The 18,612-nt window shown below is 45.3% G+C and overlaps 1 protein-coding gene and 1 pseudogene across 1 annotated transcript; both read left to right on the top strand.

Annotated features, from left to right (window-relative positions):
- Positions 1-2,765: 2,765 nt before the first annotated feature.
- On the top strand, positions 2,766-9,951 carry LOC133749247 (olfactory receptor 7A17-like). Its single transcript, XM_062178471.1, has 3 exons — positions 2,766-3,673; positions 7,512-7,548; positions 9,676-9,951. Exons 1-3 carry the CDS (start codon positions 2,766-2,768, stop codon positions 9,949-9,951), a joined length of 1,221 nt encoding a protein of 406 aa, XP_062034455.1.
- A 5,738-nt stretch (positions 9,952-15,689) lies between these two features.
- Positions 15,690-16,516, top strand: LOC133749248 (olfactory receptor 7A10-like; annotated as a pseudogene).
- The last annotated feature ends 2,096 nt before the right edge of the window (positions 16,517-18,612 follow it).

Genomic DNA, 18,612 nt, shown 5'->3' on the forward strand with positions numbered 1-18,612 from the left:
GTTCTAGTCCCGGTCGGGGTGCCGGATTCTGTCCCGGTTGCCCCTCTTCCAGGCCAGCTCTCTGCTGTGGCCCGGGAGTGCAGTGGAGGATGGCCCAAGTGCTTGGGCCCTGCACCCCATGGGAGACCAGGAGAAGCACCTGGCTCCTGGCTTCGGAACAGCGCGGTGTGCCGGCCGCAGCGTGCCTGCCGCAGCAGCCATTGGAGGGTGAAACAACAGCAAAGGAAGACCTCTCTCTCTCTGTCTCTCTCTCTCTCACTGTCCACTCTGCCTGTCAAAAAAAAATTAAAAAAATTCAAAAGCAAGGAATAACAAAGAAAAGATGACACAGAAGAAAAGTAATAAAAGGGTCTGCCTCATCTGTAATCAGACTGTATAAAGCCAGGGGGTCAAATAAATAGGAAACACACACACAAGCAATTCTTCTGTTTTATCTGAAAATGCCTACATTTGGTGTTTCTTGGTCCATTTTCTTTTAAAACTGTTGGTGTTTTTTGGTATTGGAGTGTTTTCAACCTGCGAATGTCTTGACACCAAAAAGATGTTAGTGTTTTTCCTTTGGGATAAATTAATTTGTGTCTATTGTTAGTTTTGCTGGGTGTCAAGGAGACGTAATGGAGTTCTAACCCAGCTGTGGCCCAGAAGGCTTTTTCTCCTGTTCCTTCAAGATTCACCTGAGTGCCTTAGATATTTTTTTCTCCTTTGAGACTCTTATCCACCTTTGGTGCATACTGCACAGGTGATCAGTATTGTCATCTGTTTCCTAAATGTTTCTTAGGGGGCAGCACCAGGCCCCCTAAGATGTGGAATTCTTTATTTAGTGGAGGGTTAAGCTTGTGATTATGAAGTAAATTGAAAGTATGCTATTGTAAAATTTAAAAGAAAAATAAGAAAGGAAGGAGGAGCGAGGATGGGAGTGAGGGAGTGAGGATGGGAGTGAGGGAGTGAGGGATGGAGGGAGGGTAGAAAGTATCATTGTGCTCTTAAAGCTGTATATGTGGAATATGTAAAACTTCTTCCCATTATAGCAACAAAAACATTTTAAAAAATAAAAAATGTAAGGTGATGCCAACAGGGTCCCAGGGATCCACTCCTCTCTGACAGTGTGCTTGCTGTGAAAAGACCATGGTGTTAACACAAGCCAGGGTCCTCACTATGCTGCTTTATGTGTGTGTCCAAGGGGCAGGAGCAGGTGTACAAATAGGGCACCTGGGCTCAGTATATTCCAAAGGTGACTCCTAATGCAGAGGCCAGAACTCAAGGTCACGGGTGAATATGAGGGGGAGATCCAATCTCTTCTCAAGAGTTGTTGCTGCAGCCAATGAAACTCAGTGCAAGGTGCTGACACAACACCTGTGTGCTGAAGCTTGAGCATCAGTAGAGACACCTTCATTTTTAAAAAAGATTTATTTATTTGAGAGGCAGGGTTACAGAGAGAGAGAGAGAGAGAGAGAGAGAGCGAGCGAGCTTGCATCTACTGGTTCACACCCCAAATAGACCCAAAGGCCAGAGCTGGGCCAATCTGAAGCCAGGAGCCAGGAGCTTCTTCCAGGTTTCCCAGAGGGGTGCAGGGGTTCAAAGACTTGGGCCATCTTCTACTGCTTTCCCAGGTGCATTAGCAGAGACCTGGATTGGAATAGGAGCAGCCAGGGCATGAACCAGCACTCATATGGGATATCAGGGCCACAGGTGGATGCTTAGCCAACAGTGCCACAGCACTGGCCCCAAGTTTTCAATGGATGTTCAGAGAAAGCCTGCAGAAGAGGTGGTATTTGAATGGAAGCCTCAAGAAACACAAGATTGAGGGCCAGCAATGTGGCATAGTGTGCTAAGCCTCTGCCTGTGGCTCCGATATCCCATATGGTTGCCAGTTCAACTCCCAGGTGCTCAAATTCTGATCCAGCTCCTTGCTAATGGCCTGGGAAAGCAATAGAAGATGGCCCTAGTCCTTGGGCCCCTGCACCCATGTGGGAGTAGCAGAAGAAGTTCCTGACTCCTGGCTTCAGATTGACCCACCTCTGGCAGTTGCAGCCATTTGGGGAGTGAAGCAGTGAATGGAACACCTCTCTCTGTGTCTCTCCCTCTCACTGACTGTAACTCTACCTTCCAAGTAAATAAATAAAAATCTTTATTAAAAAAGAGCTCCAGTCTTTGTGCACTTTCTCATTTTTATCACATTTCTCTTTTCTGCTTATCACTTTCCCCAACTGTCATAGCACTAAGACAATTCCAAGAATCTGTGGACAGAGGAACCAAAAGATAAATTCATCCTGGAAAAAAATACATTTTGAAATTCACATATTAGAAAGTTTATGAAATGTGTTTTATGAAAAAAATAATGTGCATGAATCTCAATTTTCTTTGTCCTGGGCTTAAAGCTATATTTTGATTGATATTCCAGGAATCTTTTTGAAGGATGCTTGTTGTGCTCTCTGCTTCATTTTATGATAGAGACGTGAGTTTTTCCACACAGTTTGCCTGTTGTCTAGACGGTAGAGTAAGGCCTACATCTGATTCATCATCCACAACACCTGAAATGATTTCTCATGAAAATTACAAAACACCTGACATCTTGGATAAAGTGTGAGAGCAAGACAGGAATGTCTAATCAGAGATGATATATAGGATGCCCTCTGGGAGTCTGACCAAAGCAGGAAACTTGAGTTTCTGACTGTAGAATATAAATAGCAGAATTTACAACAGGAGACAAGTGCATGCTCATGCCATGCTTTTCTTTCCCTGTGTTTTGCAGTCACATCAAATGCATGGAACCAGGCAATGATACTCAACTTTCAGAATTCCTTCTCCTGGGATTCTTAGAGGACCCAGCACTGCAGCCCCTCATATGTGGGCTCTTCCTCTCCATCTACCTGGTCACTGTGGCTGGGAACCTGATCATCGTCCTGGCCATCCTCTCAGACCCCCACCTCCACACGCCCATGTACTTCTTCCTCTCCAACCTGTCCGTGGTGGACGTCTGCTTCACCTCCACCACCGTCCCCAAGATGCTGGTGAACATCCAGACACAGAGCAAAGCCATCAGCTATGCAGGCTGCATCACCCAGATGTTCTTCTTATTGCTTTTTGCAGGGTTAGATGATGTTCTCCTCACCGTGATGGCCTATGACAGGTTTGTGGCCATCTGTCACCCTCTGCACTACACAGTCATCATGAACCCCCAGCTCTGTGTGCAGCTGGTTCTGCTGTCCTGGGTTATCAGTGCTTTGAATTCATTTTTGCACAGCCTAATGGTGCTGAGGCTGTCCTTCTGCACAGACCTGGAAATCCCCCACTTCTTCTGTGAGCTGGATCAGGTGGTCCACACTGCCTGCTCTGACACCTTTCTCAATGACATCCTCATCTATTTTGCATCTGTGCTGCTGGGTGCAGGTCCTTTGGTTGGGATCCTGTACTCCTACTCTAAGATCGTCTCCTCCATCCGTACCATCTCCTCAGCTCAGGGGAAGTATAAAGCATTCTCCACCTGTGCCTCTCACCTCGCCGTTGTCTCCTTATTCTATGGCACACTCCTTGGTGTGTACCTCAGTTCTGCTGTTACCCAAAATCCACATTCAACTGCAACAGCCTCACTGATGTACACTGTGGTCACCCCCATGCTGAACCCCTTCATCTACAGTCTGAGGAATAAAGATATTAAGAGGTCTTTGCAGAGGTTCTTCAGGAGGAAATCTGGAGATGTGTCAGTCGACCCGTGTCCGTAGATATGCCTGAGATTGCAGGGGTCAAGTCAAGGTAGCCAGAAATTGTTCCTCACTAATCAATTAGACAGAAATGTAACTCAATGCTTCTGTTTATTTCCTGCAATGTCCATTCCTTTGACAACAATGTCTCAAATTTAATTCATTTTATTACTTTTCTACTCTTTATGATAGGTGGCAATGTTTCCCCTTTTGATCATGTACCTCCTTTAAATTCAGGGATCACTTTATAAAAAGGATTTATTTTATTTATTTGAAAGAGTTACAGATAGAGGCAGAGGCAGAGAGAGAGAGAGAAAGAGAGAGAGATACGTCTTCCATCTGCTGGTTCACTCCCCCAAATGGCTACAATGGTTGGAGCTGAGCTGATCAAAAGCCAGGAGCCAGGAGCTTATGCTAGGTCTCCCATGTGGGTGCAGGGGCCCAAGCACTTGGGTCATCTTCCACTACTTTCCCAGGCCATAGGAGAGAGCTGGATTGGAAGTGGAGCAGCTGGGACTCAAACCAGAACTCATATGGGATGCATATGGGGCTTTAACCAGCAACACCACAGCACCAGCCCTAAGGGATCACCTCTATGTTTGTGATCTTGTGATGACTTCCAAGGGAGCTTGAACTCCAGCTCAGTGGTGTGATTCAAGGTCAATTTTCCTGCACCTGTTGCATAGCTGGAAGGGAACTTAGTGTAGTCGCACCTGACAAACCTTTCAATTCAAATGCTTCCATGAGATAAGAGCATAAGCTAGAAGCAGCAAATCAGTACAAGTCCCTGCAGCTTGTTTCCCTTCTATTATTGCATCAGTTGACTGCCCCTGTGCTTGAATCCATCCTAAAGTCCAATGATCTGATGCAATGCTGCCATCACCCAGCAGAAGTGCAGGAGCTCTGCTGGTCTCTTCGGAGTCTGCATTCAGCTGTGATCTCTACATTACATTTCTTTTTTAAAAATTTTTTTAAAAGTTATGTTTTTAAATTTATTTTTTAAGGAATACAAATTTCATAAGCACAACTTTAAGAATATAGTTATTCTTCCCCAAATCCCGCCCTCCCACCCATACTCCCGCCCCTCCCCCTTGTCCCTCTCCCTGAACAAGTCCCATTCTCCATTAAGATTCATTTTCACCTTCATTCACAAATGAGAGCTTTGCAGGATATAATATTCGGGACTGGCAGTTTTTTTCTCTTTGTACTTGGGCTATATCTCGCCATTCCCTCCTAGCCTGTAGGGTTTCTGATGAGAAGTCTGCTGTGAGTCTAATTGGGGATCCTCTGAGAGTAATGTGACGTTTCTCTCTTGCACATTTTAGGATCTTTTCTTTATGTTTCACTGTGGTGAGTTTGATTACGACGTGTCGTGTCTATTAGGGGTTCAGTGAACTTACTGTACTAGGATGTCTCTGTCCTTCTCCAAACCTGAGAAGTTCTCTGCTAGTATCTCACTAAAAAGGCCTTCTAATCCTTTCTCCCTCTCCATGCCTTCAGGAACTCCTAGAACCCGAATGTTGGGTTTTTTAATAGTATCCTGTAGATTCCTGATAGTATTTTTTAGATTTCTAATTTCCTCTTCTTTTCTTTGGTTTGACTGTATACTTTCCTGTGCTCTGTCTTCTAAGTCTGATATTCTCTCTTTTGCTTCACTGACTCTGTTTTTAAGGCTCTCTAGTGTGTTTTTCATTTGATCTATTGAGTTCTTCATTTCATTTTGATTTCTCTTCACTACCACACTTTCCTTTTCTACTAGTTTCTGCATTTCATTTTGATTCCTCCTCAAGATTTCATTTTCTTGAAGGAGATTTTCTATCCTGTCCAGTAAGGAATTCCGTAGCTCAAGCATTTGTTTTTAAGTAAAGATTTCAACAGTTTGCACCCACACAGAAACACAAAGTGTAAAGTACTGTTTGAGGCCGGCACCGCAGCTCACTAGGCTAATCCTCCGCCTTGCGGCGCCGGCACACTGGGTTCTAGTCCCGGTCGGGGCGCCGGATTCTGTCCCAGTTGCCCCCCTTCCAGGCCAGCTCTCTGCTGTGGCCAGGGAGTGCAGTGGAGGATGGCTCAAGTGCTTGGGCCCTGCACCCCATGGGAGACCAGGAGAAGCACCTGACTCCTGCCATCGGATCAGCATGGTGCACTTGCCACAGTGTGCCAGCCATGGCGGCCATTGGAGGGTGAGCCAACGGCAAAGGGAGACCTCTCTCTCTGTCTCTCTCTCACACTATCCACTCTGCCTGTCAAAAAAAGTACTGTTTGAGTACTAGTTATAGCATTAATTCACATTGGACAACACATTAAGGATAGAGATTCTACATGGGGAGTAAGTGCACAGTGACTCCTTTTGTTGACTTAACAATTGACACTCTTGTTTATGGCATCAGTAATCATCCTAGGCTCTTGCCATGAGTTGCCAAGGCTATGGAAGCCTTTTGAGTTTGCTGACTCCAATCTTATTTAGACAAGGTCATAGTCGAAGTGGAAGTTCTCTCCTCCCTTCAGAGAAAGGTACCTCCTTCTTTGATGGCCCGTTCTTTCTGCTAGGATCTCACTCACATAGATCTTTCATTTAGGTTTTTTTTTGAGAGCCTTAAAACAGAATCAGTGAAGCAGAAGAGAGAATGTCAGACTTAGAAGACAGAGCACATGAAAGTATACAGATAATTGAAAATGAATCTTGATGTGAATGGAATGGGAGAGGGAGCGGGAGTTGGGAGGGTTGCGGGTGGGAGGCAAAAGCCACTGTAATCCAAAAGTTGTACTTTGGAAATTTATATTAAATAAAAGTTAGAAAAAGATTCATTTTCAATTAACTTTGTACACAAAAGACCAATTCCTTTTCTTAAAGATCTATTCATTCATTTGAAAGTCAGAGTTACACAAAGAGAGGAGAGGAGAGGGAGGGAGGGAGTAAGGGAGGGAGGGAGAGAGAGAGAGAGAGAGGTCTTCCATTCACTGGTACACTTTCTGATTGGCCACAATGGCAGGAGCTGTGGCAATGTGAAGCCAGGAGTCAGGAGCTTCTTCCCAGTCTCTCACATGGGTGCAGGGACCCAAGGACTTGGGCCATCTTCTACTTCCTTCCCATGCCATAGCAGAGATCTGGATCAGAAGTTGATAGCCAGGTCTTGAACCCACACCCTTATGGGATGCTGACACTTCAGGCCAGGGCATTAACCCACTGCACCACAGTGCTGGCCCCCAAAAGACTAATTCTATACTAAGTAAAGACTTCAACAATTTGCATACACACACACAAACTATTTGAGAACTGGTTTTACAGTTAATTCTCATAGTACGACTCATTAAGGACAGAGGTCCTACATGGGGAGTAAGTGCACAGTGACTCCTGTTGTTGATTTAACAATTAACACTTTTATTTATGAAGTCAGTGATCACCTGAGGCTCTTGTCAAGAGATGCCAAGGCTATGGAAACCTTTTGAGTCCACAAATTCTGTCAGTATTTAGACAGGGCGACAAGCAAAGTGGAAGTTCTCTCCTCCCTTCAGAGAAAACTACATCCTTCTTTGATGGCCCCTTCTTTCTGCTAGGCTCTCACTCACAGAGATCCTTCATCTACATTATATTTCTAAGCCTCCTCTGGGATATTGTGGAAAATCCTCATGCTCTTCATGTCTGAACCCACTTATGATCAGTTTCTTTTATTTCTACATTTAGGTTTGTCTTTGAGTTTATGGGGGAGGGGAGGAAATGAAATGGTCAGTGTGTACTACCTCATGTTGATTTCACTGCCTTCTTCCCAATTTTAAAACATAAGTTGCACCCTTATTGTACTTGAGCAGTCTTCTGTGTGCTGTATCCTACCCTGGCTTGTGTGCCGTTAGATTTGTTTCCATTTGACCCATTTATTGAACAATAATTGCAGAGAATAATCTACAGCATCTTAGACTATTTAACTGGCTGAATTCAAGATCCAAGCAAAAATTCAGACTAGGAGCGCTGGCAGTGTGGTGCAGCCAGTTAAGCTTCTGCTTGCAATGCCTGCAACCCATATCAGAGTTCTGGCTCTTGTCCTAGATGCTCTGCTTCCCATCCAGTTTCCTGCTAATGCACCTTGGAAGCAGCAGACTATGGCCCAAGTTCTTGGGCCACTGACACACCAGACCCACGTGGGAGATCAGAGTGGAATTCCTGGCTCCTGGCTTCAGCTTGGCCCAGACCTGGCCATTGCAGCCACTTGGGGAATGAGGCAGTATGTGGAAGATTCTCTCTCTCTGTCTCTCTGTGTGTATATATATATATATATGTGTGTGTGTGTGTGTGTGTGTGTCTCCTCTCTGACATTCCGCCTTTCAAAAATTAAACCTTTGAAAGTTCAACTACATGTTTCCATTTGTATGTAATTCCAGACATTTCTCAGTGAAGTTGAACTTTTTGATTGTGTAGTTATTAAAAATTTAATCTCCCTGAATCTCTTACATTCCTGCAGACCTGTGGGCTTTTTACTTTTCACCCACTGAACTCTTCATTTAGGGGGCCATTAAGCCTTTGACTATAAGGGATAAGTGAAAAGGTGTTATCTCAAGGATGTAAAAAATGGAAAAATAAAACTTAGAAAAGTTGGTCCAATCAATATTGAATAAGTGTAGGGAAAACAACCCCAATATTTCCTGTAAAAATGTCTCGATGTGTTGCTCATTGTGGATTTCCCCGTGTGAGTATTTAGTTGATTCTTGTTGTTTCCCCCACACACACGGAGGAGTCTTGGCACCCGAAGGATGTTTTCTTCTTTCCTTAGAGGCTGTTTGTGTCCTCTGCTGGCTGCTGCTGGTCTCTGAAGCCATCCTGGGAGTTGGAAGGGTGCCAGGGCCAGGAGATTGTTCTTCCTCAGAGTCTCTCAGGAGCTACCTGAGCTTGTTAGTGTTTTCCCCACTGGGCACCACTGAATTCCTCACTTTTGGCTCAGAAGCATTTATTTTTAATTTATGCAAACACAAGCAGATTGTGGCCCAAGGGCCCACAGGTTAGGGAGAATCACAGGCTGGAATTTAGGATACTGTTTGTATACCCTCTTGGAGAAAGAACATTTGACAGTATGGTGTGCCTGGTACGTGTTCTTTTCTGATGTTGTGACTGGGGTGAGAAGAACACTGGATCAGCCCCAAGAGGCCACGGCATGTGGTGTGTGTGTGTGTGCCTGTGTGTGTTTGCATGTGTGTATCTGTGTGCACACATGTGGATTGTATGTGTGGGTGGGTTGTACATGCATACATGTGTGTATGCATGTATATATACATGTGTGTGCCTGTGTGTGGTTGTGCACGTGTATATGTGTGTGCACTTATGTGGATCGCATGTGTGGGTGGGTGTGTACATGTGTACACGTGTGTATATGTGTATTTGCATGCGTGTGTGTATTCAGCAGTGAGATCATATTTCAGAGAAGCTGGACCTGACTCAATGGGAGGGCACCTCAAGATGTCCATGGAAAAACAGAATTAAAAGATGGCTGCATTTTGGTGCAAAAAGCCTTGGCATCCAGGCCTAGTTTTCAAACTGTGCATTTTTTAAAAAGATTTTTCCTCATATTCACCTCCTTTCCTGTTCATTTGAAGGGCAGAGGGACAGAGACAAAGATAGAATCTTCCATCCACTGGTTCACTTCCCCAGTGCCTGCGTCAGCAGGTTCTGAGCCAGACAGCAAGCAGCCTGGAGCTCCATCTGAGTCTCCCCCATGTGTGGCAGCAACACAAACACTTGGTCCCTCATCCGCTGCCTCCCAGGGTGTGCAACTGCAGGGAGCTGGATTGGCCTCAGAGCCTGGATGCACACCCAGGGACTCTCCTGGAGGATGTGGGTTCTCAACCAGCATCTGAACGGCTGCACCACTCACCCAGCCCCTGGCTACACATTCTTCATAGAGCTTTTGGAAGGACTCTCAATGCACAGATTTCAGCTGTGATTGCCTCAAAGTAGATTTAACTCCTAATTCCATTTCCTCCAAAGTTCCTGAGTGGGTTTGTGTGTATTGAGGGAAGAGATTGTTGTGTCCAGATCGTCAGATCCCCAAACACCATCAGAGACTTGAACACACCGAAATGCAAGAGCAAGGTTTATTTCGGAAGTACAAGCTGCAGCAGGGACCCCGTCTACTCAACCGCACAGCAGAGGGCAGAGGAAGGCCCCAAGCTGTGCCTGGGCGCCTCTTTTGAAGCCGAGTTATGTCATCGAGGGGTGTGGGGTAACAGTGGATTGGCTGGGGTCACCTCTGGTACTTCCTGATCGAACGTGGTTGTTTCTGATTGGGTCAGACCCAGGGGATTTCCTTATATGGTGAACACTAGCAAGCTGTTCCTTTGTAACTTTCAGTTTCCCCAGAGTGAGGCTGCTTTTACAGAAGTCGGGCCTGCCTCTCCGCATGGAGGCACTTTTTTGAAACATCGTTACTCCAGCCCTTCATTCCCCCCTTGTTTTTGTGCATATTTAAAGACCCAATCATGGGTTGTAGACTGACACTTTGTTAAGTTTCAGTAGTATTTAAAGGCTTATATTGGGACCGTTGGACCATTAACTGAATGGGACCCAATTTCTGTTTCATGAACTGCACAAGTCTGTTGATAATGTAAGGGCCAAAGTTAAGATTAGAATTAGGAGAACAAGGGGCCCTATGAGTCCTGTTAGTAGGGTGGTTAGCCATGGAGATGAATTAAACCAAAACTCGAACCAAGCCCTGAGGGGCTTCCCATTCTTTTTCATTTTGCCAGCCCCTCCCTGACTTTAGCCATGTTATCTTTTATTAGGGCTGAGTGATTGGTGTAAAAGCAGCATTCTTTTCCAGAGTGGTGCATAGCCACCACGTCAGTCCCAAAAGTCCAGGTGGGGCAGAGGGATGACAATCCGTCATTGGAGCCACCCCTGCTGATGTAGGGCAATGAGGCACTCTTCGTTGCTGTCTCCTGGGTGGGGAGCCAAGGACATTCCTGTAGTAGCATTTGGCTGACCGCGCGGTTGCCGAAGGCCTTGGTTTGCTCCATTACCAGCTGTAAACACTTAAACAGACACTGTAGTATAGAGACAGGGTGAGAATAAAGCAGATCCCAGACCAGGAGAAAAGCCACTCAGTGTGGGAGAGGATTATCAGTACACACATGTTGGGAGTATAAACAGCAATCTACTACAGAGAACAAAGAATTTACAGAAATCCTCAGTGTTTAATTTCTGCTCTGCTTTTATACACAGAATAATGACTAGTTATTTGCAGTATGTCTTTAACTTTTTAACTTTGTGCATTTTTACCAACTTGTCAAATATACTTTTTTGAACAAGGCGGAGCTGCTGCTGCTATGTGTAACTGAGACAGTAGTTGATATTCAATAGGAAACACTGCTCACAGAACTGTACTCCCTACTAGCCAAATTTACCTAATAATGAATTATCTTGATAATGGAGAGTGGATACCATATACACGAATTATACAGATGTTAAGGTCACAGTTTTTAAACAAGGTAATTTACATTTTGAAGTACATTACTTATGGTAGTACTGTTTAAGAGATACTACTGCTGCCCCCACAGGATATGTACAGAATGTCTGTGTAGCACTGACTTTAATAAGCAGTAAAATTACAAAGCAATGAGGCTCAGGAGTGGGACAGACAGGGTCCAGAACAAAGGACAGAGTTGCTATTAGAGGAGTCAAGAAAGGTGTTGTCCAAGTTACAAATAAGCTTTCTGGTTGAGAGGCAAAGAGAACCTGATAAAAGGGGCTTGATAATAACCTGGTGGGATTTAGGCCTTGTAAGTTAAGGGGCCTAGCCTATCTATCTCTTTACATATGGTACATTTTAAGGGAGGTGTGAACCTCCTTGAGGAAGGCACGCTGTTGACTTTTATTACTTACCTGGCCTGGGAGGAGAGCTGGCCAGGTAAAGGCAGGTGGTATCTCCAACAGGAAATTTACAGCTCTGTCTGCAATGTTACTGACCCTACTTGGCCATTTTCTTAACAGTGGCGGTCACTTTGGAGGCTGGGCTGTGAAGGGCTTTTCAGCTTAGAGCCAATAAGATCTGTAGCTCTGACCTGAAGTCCTTCGACTCCAGGGCAGGTCCATTTTTAGTGATCTGACCCTTGGCTGGCAGAGCTGCCAAGGCTCTTTATAGGCTGAATTCTGCTGAAGCCCAGGCTTACCACATCGAAAGCCACTGCAGTGGACTGGTCTGCTGGGTCTCACTGAGGGCAGATCACTGTACAGAGTTGCCTGTAATAGGCCTGCCACCCATCTACATTGCTTCTGATGTCCAACTTTCTTTTCCTCCTGGTTCTTGTTAAAGTAGACCAGAGAATGCAAGTCAAGGGAGTGCTCAGTCCCACCTCTAATTTTCATTGCCTAGACTAGGAATCTATAGTCATAGGCATGTTTCTGATGGATATTTAGCTGGGCTGAGTTACTCTGATTCCTGAACATGGTGACTTATGTCCTTACCCAAATAGCTATACAAGGATACTGCAAAATCTTACCAGTTACCAGTCATGCTTAAAAACCTTGCACCACCAGAGGCAAAACAGATATGTTACTCTGTGTGGTGGTGCCTGGCAGCGGCTTTAATTTCCTACACTAGTCTTTTTCTTTTTCTTTTTTAACAGGCAGAGTGGATAGTGAGAGAGAGAGAGAGAGAGACAGAGAGAAAGGTCTTCCTTCACCGTTGGTTCACCCTCCAATGGCCGCTGCGGCCGGTGCACTGTGGCCGGCGCACCGTGCTGAGCCAAAGGCAGGAGCCAGGTGCTTCTCCTGGTCTCCCATGGGGTGCAGGGCCCAAGCACTTGGGCCATCCTCCACTTCACTCCCGGGCCACAGCAGAGAGCTGGCCTGGAAGAGGGGCAACCGGGACAGAATCCGGCGCCCTGACCGGGACTAGAACCCGGTGTGCCAGTGCCGCAAGGCAGAGGATTAGCCTGTTGAGCCACGGCACCGGCCCCTACACTAGTCTTTAATCTAAGTAATTAAGTAATTTCACAAGGAATAATCATATATGGCAATAGGGTCAAAAAGGCTGGGCAGCTCTTCCATGCACAAACATTTCAAGAGTAATATCAAATGAAAATTTAGCAAGCAGATTCAATCATTAGACAACAATTTAGGAAAACACTTACCAGAAGGTCCAACATCCTTTACAAATTTTAAGAATACATGTACTTGGAAACATCTCTTAACAACCCAACATGGTTTAGCTTGTTTAACCAGCAAATCTAAGCACAAGTATATAAAATGTTTTCAGTTTCTCTCTGTTAGCAAGTTTACAGAGATTTAGGTTACACAAATTTTCAATCAACTTTAGTTGTTTAAACTTATGGGGAACATTTGTTACAGATTATAATATAATCATGCTCTACAGCAATATGTAACACTTGAGATTACTTTTTTGTATACAGAACATTTAAACCAGCAGAGACATTAGAAAAACATACATAAATGATACAGAGGAGCTGATTTAAAGGCTAACTACATTCAGACAGATGCATTTAATTCCACAGCAAACTACAGGGTCACATACATCAGAAGAATAAAGCAGTTTCAGTAATAGCTGTTAAAATCTTTAACCCCTTTTTTATACTTTACCAATTGATTTGGATTACTTTCCGATCTTAGTAACCTCAGTTAACTATCCTTTTTCTCAGTTGGTACCTGTAACACATTATTGGCTTTATCAGTTTACAGAGTCATCCCACAGTACTGAATACAATAAATGTGTCTGGAAAAAGTCCATTGTAACCTACAGGAGGACAGTTAACACAGAACCAACAACTCTTTAGTTTTATGAGCAGTAAATCTGATGTACAAAACTGTGGATGACAAAAGACCTTAAGTTGTCATATTTAAAATTACAAACTTGTTAACCAATAAGAGACACTTGTTTACATAGCATTTTTGAAAGTACCTCTAGCATTTTACAAGGCACACTTAACTCTTAGGCCTCTGGGGCCCCCTCACTAAGATGACCATTTTGCTTATTAACACTAGATTACCAGACTTTACAATTTTCAGACATTTGTATCAATACCATTTTATATCATGACATAATACAGACCAAATTCGATCATTGTTACAAGGTGATTATTTAAGGGTTTGAAAATAAGCACATATCTCTATACTTGTGTTGTTTTCCATCTGCCAATTTCCTTGCTTTACATTTTGAAATAACCTACTAGAAATCTCCAAATTAAAACAACATTTTTCTATAAGGTAACACATCAGATTTCAGCATTAATTACTTCTAAGTGAGGTTGAACTATTTTTTATATGGGCAATCTATGAAAACACGTTAGCAAATTCAAGTAGTCTTTCTATAGAACATAAGGTGTTGAGAGTAGACTTTGGACCAGACCTGGTTCTAAGATAAAGTTCAAATTCTGAGACAAGGCAAGGGGGAGGAGAGTTACCCAGTCCGTGCCAGTCTCTAAGGCCAAATTAGAATTTTGCGCCAGTCTTGCATGCCACCATTTTGAGACCTGCCAACAGAGCCTGGCGATAGACATGGGGTCTCTCCTTACCTTGTGCCTTGGGGTTCCGGCCTAAGAGGCAGAGCCACCGTGGTGGCTGGGGGGTGGCTCCCCTGTGGTCCTGAGTAGACTGGGCCGCCCCTGGGGGAGCTCCTCCCATTGTCCCACCGCCTCCTCTCGTGGCCCTGAAACATTTCCTGTAGGAGGAAAATAAGGTGGGGGAAAAACCTTCAGACTCAGCCATTTCCCCCTGAAGAATGGGTGGTTTCTGCTCTTCTCTCGGTTTTACAGGGAACACCTGTGAGGGGGCAGATTTGACCCAGGGGAGGGGTCCATCGGTTTGATCGACGAGGCCCCTCCTGGTTACGATGTAGGGTACCTGATCTGGATGTCCGGTTCGAGGCTGAAAAACCAAATCTTCAGCTCTGGAAAATAACACTCAGGTTGAAAGTTCCCTCCCTGCGCCAGCCCACATCGAAAGTGGGCCATTCCCAGGAACAGAAATTAACTCAATTGCAATTGCTCTTACCTACATTTACGTTGTTCCAATGTGCCAGAAGCTGTTCACCTTGGAGACCTGATGCAGATACAGGTACGGCCCGGTGAGAGATTTACACCCTCTCCCCTGGATTTTCAAGGGCCAGCGAGAGCTCACCGGAGGCCGGAACCACGACGCTTTAATTTTTTTCACTTTGACATTCAGATCACTGGGCAGAAATCACATCGCATCAACACCCGTCGCGGGCCTTCCCGCGATGCTTTGTTTTAATTAAATAGTCGGATTCCCCTGGTCCGCACCAGTTCTAAGTTGGCTGCGAGGCGCTGCAGGGAATTGTGGCCCCGGGGGCGGACCTGGCAATGGGAGACCTTGCACGTGCGCTGGGGGTGGGGGAGAGGAGGCGAGGAGTCTCCCCCTTGGCCCTAACCCTGGGCGCGCCTTGCGCAAGGCGCGGGTGCAGCGCTGGGCTCCCCGAGGGCAGCCGCGACGCCCATTGCAGCTGGGGTGATCCACGGGAAGGGCCCTGGCTGCTCGTGTCCAGAATCGCCGCTGCCACCGGCTCCCCGTGCTCCTGTCCGGAAGCCTGCCGGATCCCCCTGGCATGCGCGTGACACGCGCCAGGCGATGGCCCCACCCACCCCTCCCCACAGCCCACCCCAGGAGGGGAGTTGGGGGAGGGAGACAGGCGCGCGCACAGCTGCTTCCTTGTCATCCTGGGACAACCAGAACCAGCACCCATGTGGGAGGCCTGGCGTGAGTTCTGGGATCCTGGCTGAGACGTGGCCCAGCTCCCAGTGCTGAGAGCCTCTGGGGAGTGAACCAACAGTGGAAGATTGATGTCAGTGCTGGAGGAAGGCTGAGAGTAGGACACGGATTCCTGATTGCAGATGGCCTAGGGACTTCCTGCAGGGAGCAGATTTTAGACAGCCTATAGGGATGCAGGTCCTTACTGGGGAAATAAATGGTGGCATTTCTGCCAGGTTAATATTACATGATTGTGCTACTTTTCTTTTTCTGTTAGCCACATGGAGCCCTGGAATGGGACTCAGATAATTGAATTCCTTCTCCTGGGATTCTCAGAGGACCCAGCACTGCAGCCCCTCATATTTGGGCTCTTCCTCTCCATCTACCTGGTCACTGTGGCTGGGAACCTGCTCATCGTCCTGCCCATCCTCTCAGACCCCCACCTCCACACAGCCATGTACTTCTTCCTCTCCAACACGTCCTTGGTGGACGTCTGCTTCACCTCCACCACCATCCCCAAGATGCTGGTGAACATCCAGACGCAGAGCAAAGCTATCAGCTATGCAGGCTGCATCACCCAGATGTACTTCTTCATACTCTTCACAGGATTGGATGACTTTCTCTTGGCTGCAATGGCCTATAACAGGTTTGTGGCCATCTGTCACCCCCTGCACTACACAGTCATCATGAACCCCCGGCTTTGTGTGCAGCTGGTCTTGGTTTCCTGGGTCATCAATGCTTTGCACTCCTGTTGCAAAGGCTAATGGTGCTGGAGCTGTCCTTCTACACACACCTAAAAATCCCTCACTTCTTCTGTGAACTGAACCAGGTGATCCACAACGCCTGTTCTGACACCTTTCTTAATGATGTGGTCATCTATGTTGCAGTTGTACTCCTGGGTGTATGTCCTCTCTCTGGGATCCTTTACTCCTACTGTAAGATCATCTCCATCTGTGCAATCTCCTCAGTTCAGGGTAAGTATAAAGCATTCTCCACCTGTGCCTCTCACTTCTCCATTGTCTGCTTATTGTATTGCACCTGCCTAGGTGTGTACTTTAGTTCTGCTGTTACCCAAAACCCACAATCAACTGCCATGGCCTCAGTATGAAGATACCCCAGAAATCTGAATGTAGACCTACCTTATGACCCAGCCATCCCACTCTTGGAAATTTACCCAAGGGAAATGAAATCGATGTACGAAAGAGTTATCTGTATCTCCATGATTTTTGCAGCTCAGTTTACAATAGCTAAGATGTTAATCAACCCAGATGTCGTTAACTGAAGACTCTGAAGACTGGATCAAGAAATTATGATATATATATATACGCTATGGAATAATATGCACATGTAAAAAATGAAACCCTATCATTTGCAACAAAATGAATGCAACTGAAACCATTATACTTAGTTAAATAAGCCAGTCTCAAAATGACAAATACTATATGTGCTTCCTGATCTGTGCCAACTAATAAAGTACCTAAAAGGTAATCTATAGAAATGAAATTGACATTTTGAAATGCGAAAATTGTGAACAGCCCTTGTCTCAACTGTTGGGGAACAGTGGAGTTTGTTCTTGGTACTGTTTGCTGAATAGTTCTTTGTAAAAAATAAAAATGGAATGGGAGAGGGAAGAGGAAGAAGGCTGGGAGTGAGGGCAAGAGGAAGGGTGGGGTGGGAAGAATTACTGTTTTCCTAAATCTGTAAATATGAAATGTATGAAGTTTGTATACCTTAAATAAAAGGTTTCTACATTAAAAAAGAATAAGAAATTGGCAAAGGACTTTTCTTTTCTTTTTTGACAGGCAGAGTTAGACACAGAGAGAGAGACAGAGAGAAAGGTCTTCCTTCCATTGGTTCACCCCCCAAATGGCCACCACGGCTGGTGCGCTGTGCTGATCCGAAGCCAGGAGCCAGGTGCTTCCTCCTGCTCTCCCATGCAGGTGCAGGGCCCAAGGATCTGGGCCATCCTCCAATGCACTCCCAGGCCACAGCAGAGAGCTAGACTGGAAGAGGAGCAACCGGGACAAAATCCGGCACCCCAACTGGGACTAGAACCCAGGGTGTCGGTGCCACAGGTGGAGGATTAGCCAAGTGAGCCATGGCACCAGCCAGCAAAGGACTTTTCAACAGGCATTTTCAACAGAGGAAATTCAAATGGCCAACAAATGAAAAAATTCTCATATCACCAGCCATCAGGGAAATGCAAATCAAAACCACAATGAGGTTTCACCTCACCCAAGTTAGAATTGCTCTCATACAGAAATCAACAACAGCAAATGCTGGTGAGGATGTGGGGAAAATGTACCCTAATCCACTGTTGGTGTGAATGTAAACTGATGCAGATACAGTGGAAGACAGTATGTAGATATCCCAGAAATCTCACTTCAGATCTACCATATGACCCAGCCATCCCACTCCTGGGAATTTACTCAAAGACAATGAAATCAGCATATGAAAGAGTTATCTGTACTTCCATATTTATTGCAGCTCAATTCACAATAGCTTAGATATGGAGTCAACCAAAATGTCCATCAACAGATGAGTGGACAAAGAAAGTGTGATATATTATATTATATTATATTATATTATATTATATTATATTATATTTATTAGATATATAAAATGGAATACTACGCAGCTGTAAAAAGAATGAAGTCCTGTCTTTTGCAACAAAATGGGTGCAACTGGGAACCATTAATCTTAGTGAAATAAGCCAGTCTCGAAAAGTTAGATACTATATGCCAAAGAGGCAAAAGCTGCAATCACCCCGGTCCATAATGAAGACCTTTCTAAATTGATAGTAGCTACAAAGGAGATAGCTGCTGATACACTCATACAGGCCCTAACTGCAGCCATTAACAAACTGAACACAAGGAAGTCTAATGATCCTCCAGTTTGTTGGGGTTGTCAGGAAATGGGACACCTACGGCAAAACTGCCCAAATGCTGACAGACGGGGCAAGCCCAAAAGGCTGTGTCCCAGATGTAAAAAAGACTTTCATTGGGCAAAAGATCCAAGACTAAGACTTTAAACTCCCAGCAGGGCAGCCCTCAGCCTAACAAGTAAAAGGGAGTCCCACCACCATTAACTGGTCAATGCCCATCTTCAATCTGAAGCCAAAATTGACCCTATACTTAGATGACATTGCCTTTGTGCGTTTAATTGATACAGGGGTGAATGCCACTATCTTAAAAGCTAGGGACA

The sequence above is a fragment of the Lepus europaeus genome, chromosome 20 (genome assembly GCF_033115175.1).
Source record: "Lepus europaeus isolate LE1 chromosome 20, mLepTim1.pri, whole genome shotgun sequence".
NCBI classification, from domain to species: Eukaryota; Metazoa; Chordata; class Mammalia; order Lagomorpha; family Leporidae; genus Lepus; species Lepus europaeus.

Bases quoted from the DNA above. Each gene is read 5' to 3' on its own strand.
- LOC133749247 (XM_062178471.1), top strand. From the start codon at position 2,766: ATGGAACCAGGCAATGATACTCAACTTTCAGAATTCCTTCTCCTGGGA. The intron at 3,674-7,511 runs GTTCTTCAGGAG...GTACTTGAGCAG, and splicing joins ATTAAGAGGTCTTTGCAGAG to TCTTCTGTGTGCTGTATCCT. The intron at 7,549-9,675 runs GTTAGATTTGTT...TTTCCTCCAAAG, and splicing joins CCTACCCTGGCTTGTGTGCC to TTCCTGAGTGGGTTTGTGTG.